At 43.7% G+C, this 4,600-nt stretch overlaps 1 protein-coding gene across 1 annotated transcript; it reads right to left on the bottom strand.

Moving 5' to 3' along the window:
* Window positions 1-1,516: 1,516 nt before the first annotated feature.
* LOC119338744 lies at window positions 1,517-3,572 on the bottom strand. Its single transcript, XM_037610991.1, has 4 exons — window positions 3,566-3,572; window positions 2,827-3,462; window positions 1,785-1,852; window positions 1,517-1,633 (listed from the first exon to the last, which is right to left on the bottom strand). Exons 1-4 carry the CDS (start codon window positions 3,570-3,572, stop codon window positions 1,592-1,594), a joined length of 753 nt encoding a protein of 250 aa, XP_037466888.1. The 3' UTR covers window positions 1,517-1,591.
* Window positions 3,573-4,600: the final 1,028 nt, after the last annotated feature.

Below are 4,600 nucleotides of genomic sequence, written 5' to 3'. Positions count from 1 at the left end.
GCTTGCGATGAGGCTGTGATGCTTGTATGCTTGCGATGAGGCTGTGATGCTAGTGATGATGCTTGTGATGCTTGCAATGAGGCTGTGATGCTAGTGATGATGCTTGCGATGAGGCTATGATGCTAGTGATGATGCTTGTGATGCTTGTGATGTTTGTAATAATGCCCCGCAAAAAAATATGTTTGTAATAATCCATATTTGAGTATGTTGGAGTATGTTGTTTGTGTGGAGTATGTTGGAGTATGTCTAACTCCACTTGTATGTGTAACTCCATTTAAATTTTACTCCAAGTTTTTTACTCCATATATTTTTACTCCTTGTACTCCATATATTTTTACTCCATACTCCATTTGTATGTGTATATTTCTACTACTCCATTTGTATGATCACTCTCTGATACTCCATAATCCATAATAATCCATTTGTATGATCGTTTGATTTTTGAGTAGGAGAGTAGTAAGAGAGGAGAGGAGTGAATTTAGAGAAGAGAAGAGAAGAGTATTTAGAGAAGAGAAGAGTAGTACTCCAGTAAAGAAGAGAATTTAGAGAAGAGATGAGGAGTATGTGTAATAATTTAGAGAAGATAAGAGAAGAGAGCAAGAAGATGGAGGGCACAAGATGGAGGGCACAAGACAAACTGCTGAAAAGAGAAGAGAAAGAGAAAGAGAAAGAGAAGAGAAGCGAAGCGAAGAGAAGAGAAGAGAGCGAGAGTAGAGAAGAGAAGAGTAAGAGAAGAGAAGAGAATTCTTTGCACTCCAAGAACTATTCCTACTCCTAACAGAAAAAATTAAGTTAATTAACTTAAAAAAGATTTTTCAGTTAATTAACAGGAGCAGTTTTAAGGTGCAGAGTAGTTCGAACTACTACTATTCCTAAATTTAATTTACTGAAGAGAAGAGAAGTGAGTAGAGGAGAAGTGAAGAACACTAAATTACTGAAGCCTTGCTAAACAACAAATCCTATACTCCAGCACATAAAAGTTCACAGAGAGCAAGCAATTGGCTTTCTTCCAATTAGCTTGATACTGCACAGATTAGGTTGCAGCAAAAATGCACTATAGAGCAAACAATTACTCCAAACAAGCACTATTGATCAGCATCCTACTCCTGAAAACAAGCACTACTTGCACTTACAAATTCGGTGTGAATTACTGTACAGTAACACTGATCATGGGAGTACAAAAGGTTTTAGTTAATTTAAATTAACTGAAAAGGTGTAATTTATTTTCAATTACTGGACAGTGCAATTGAGAGTTTATTTACTGTCATTATTTATGTTGCGAGAAAAACTGTATGTGCATCCAAAAGAATTCGGCTATGAGTATCAGCTTACTAAGATTCGGTGCATCCTTTTCCCGAAGTTCAGCCAAGATGTTTATTGATGGTTGAGCATCCAAAAAAGTTGATATTCCAGCAGAAAAGGATGCTCATCCTTTTCCTGTATGCTCATCCTTTTCCTGTATGCTTGTATCCAAACTGTTTGTGTGGAGTAACTGTCATTATTGTACATTCGGCTATGAGTATCAACTCCATTGAAAAAAAGTTGATGTTTGCTTACAAAGATTCTGCTAGACAGTGCAATTGAGAGTTTACTAAAGAAAGAGCACTTGTATGTTCTTTTCCTGAATGCTCACCTGGAGCAGCAACATTGCACAAAGAGGCGAATTCAGTCAAGTGGAGAGACGAGTCAGAGGCAAATTCAGTCAACATTTTCACAAAGAACTGTTGTCTCGTGTAACTACAGAGGCCAGGGCGTCCTCATCGCCCACCATGACCAGCCTGTACCTTTGTTTGCACGGGAGTGGTTGTCGTCCGCCTCGACGAAGCCACGGCCCAGCACCTCGAGTAGTGAACTGCCAAGAGTAATTCAGTTAACAAGCAAGAGTAGTGTTAACAAGCAAGAGTAGTGCTACAACAAGGATTTAGTTAATTTTTACTCCTACACTAAATCTGGAATACTCCTACACTAAAGTACTCCTAATTAACTGAAGATCTTGAGCCTTTTAAACTACAGAAGCAGCGGTATATAGATAATCATAACTCTAAATCACAGTTAAATAATGTATGTGTATTTTGTTCTCCATTTTGTGAGGCTTGATCATTTTTACTCCATATACTCCATTTAAATGAAAGAGAAGAGAAGAGAAGAGAAAGAGAGGAAGAGACAAGAAGAGAAAGTGGAGTACAGAGAATAGAATTCAAAATATGTCGCTTCTTCACCTTCAGCTAGCTAGCTTACCCAAACAAAATTCAGAATCACTTCGAGCAGAGCCAAAAGCCCATATGTGTTCATCAAATCACTATACAGACATGGGGAAAAAGGTGCGGAAACACTGAACCACAGAGCCAGCAAACAAAAATAACAGGGCACACATGCAAAACCAAAAAATCCAGATGATAACTAAAACATCACCAAGATTTGCAGCCTTCGAAACATCACCAAGATCGCCCGTGAAACAAGATGACAAAAACAGGACAGTAACCTGAAGATAATCACAAAGTCGGCTACTATTGCATCTTTCCTGTTTGTGTTTTACCTCCATGTGGAGGCAGTCATGATAAATTAGACCATTTCATCTTCGTCCTGGATGGAAAGACCAATCGATTAACTGAAACCCCAGGGGACGAGCAACTGCCCAGACCCAATTTCAGTGCAGCTCGTGCTTCTGATTTCTTAATTCTTTGGGGATTACTCCACCATTGCATGGCACTTCTGAATTCTTAACTCGGAATCAGAAGAAGTGGCGGCACCAACGAATCACTAGTCAATCGAAGTATTAACAGAATAGCAGAGCAGGGAAGAGGAGGGGGTGGGTGGGGGCCGGACCTGTGAAGACGACGAGGTCGGGGTTCTCGGCGCGGATGACGCGGTAGAGGAAGGCGGTGGTGTTGAGGTCGGAGCAGCCGGCGACCTGCTCGGGCAGCACGTCCTCGCACGCGGTGCTCCGCCCGTCCTCATAGTGCATGTCCGCCACCTGCAGCACCTTGAACGTGTCGCCCTTCCGCCGGAACCACAGCCCGCCGCCGCCAACCCTGAGGAAGCGGCGGATGACGCCAGCGGTCGGGCCCTTCTTCTCTGAAGCGAGCCGGAGATCCCCGCCACCCTGAGGAAGGTGGAGAAGCCGCGCTTCAGATCCAGCCGCCGTCTCGCCGAGCTCCCCCTCCCGCACCACGATCTCCACCTTGGCCTCCTCCTCCCGCTGCTCCAGCACGGATCGAGCACCGCCGCCACGAATCGAGCACCCCAGCTGGTAAAAATAACACCTTTCACCGATGAGAGGGAGGCGGGTTGCTAGGGTTATGGGTGGTGAGGAGCAAGACTGCGGTGAGGAAGACACCAACGAGAGGGAGAGGGTGGCGACTGGCTGGCGAGCGACTGGCCGATGAGAGGGCGAGCGGTCGGGGTCGGAGACAGCGAGAGCTGTCGGGGAGAGAGAGCGAGTGGTCAGGGAGAGAGTGAGAGCTGTGAGCGGGAGGGCAAAATGGGAAAGTGAAGAAAAATCGCAACGTGACGATCGGTACACTAGTTTTCCCCAACGACAACTATTTCGGAATAGAGGGAGTACTATTCATGAATTTGGTTCAAAGGAATGGAGCAAAGGAAAACTGTAGGATTTGTTCCTTTAGTGTCTCCTTGGAAGAAAAAACGTAGGAATTTTAATTTTCACTTGTCCTCCTTTTCAAATTCCTATTCATGAAGCACAAGACTAAGAGATAGTAGCATAATAGCATTATAACCGTACATTTTCTTGTGGTTTGACTTAATCTCACCATGCTTATTTGCATCCTGTGATCTTCCAATTGTTGTGAATCAAACACCCAGATTGGCAGAAATCCTATGTTTTTAAATTCTCTGTTTTGCATGTGCATTCCTATCATATTCCTGTCTATTTCCTATCACTGCATTGTTGGAATCCTCCAATTCAAACGACCCCTTACAGAATTACTTCTCTTACAGATAGCTGTCAAAGAAAACCTTGCATGGTTTGTCCCGCTCCTGCTGTGACGTCGTCCACCCCAGATCAGCTGCTCCAAGGACAGAAGGGTCCAGCACAGCAGGGATCCGGCCTCCAGACTGTCTTTCGCCGCCTCAGATCTTCTTCCCTGCCGTCGGCAGCCATGAAAACTGCATTACCATCATCAACCGAGCAAATGACCTCGAGGACTACACGAGTCCGCAAGAGAGGTCGCACTCTTTTGTGTCTGCTTACATTATGCATCGCTTAATATTACATGCTACTTTATCGTCCTGTTCACCGATTAGACTCTGAGTCAGCTCCAAACTAATGGTCAAACTTGAGTTTTTAAATGGTTGTGGGGTACATGTTGGGGCCGCAATCAATAGTATCTATCTACTGTCTGGTTAATCTCCGGTGTCTACTATGAGTTTCATGTTGGGTGGGAAACAAACAGTAAAGAAGCAAGCCATTATTTGTCTGCTATTATTGGTTTTGGGTCTATCCACAGGTTGCTACCATCACTCTAGATTTCTGCATGCACTCCTTACATAATCATTATGTTTTATTCCTATGCATGACAGTTATTGTAAACAATGGAACTGAACATGTAAAGCAAAAGAGACGAGCCTTGCGTGGCAATAA

The sequence above is a fragment of the Triticum dicoccoides genome, chromosome 7B, assembly GCF_002162155.2.
Source record: "Triticum dicoccoides isolate Atlit2015 ecotype Zavitan chromosome 7B, WEW_v2.0, whole genome shotgun sequence".
Taxonomy (NCBI): domain Eukaryota; kingdom Viridiplantae; phylum Streptophyta; class Magnoliopsida; order Poales; family Poaceae; genus Triticum; species Triticum dicoccoides.
The sequence above is the reverse complement of the archived record's forward strand: the minus strand, read 5'-3'. Positions and strand labels throughout refer to the sequence as shown.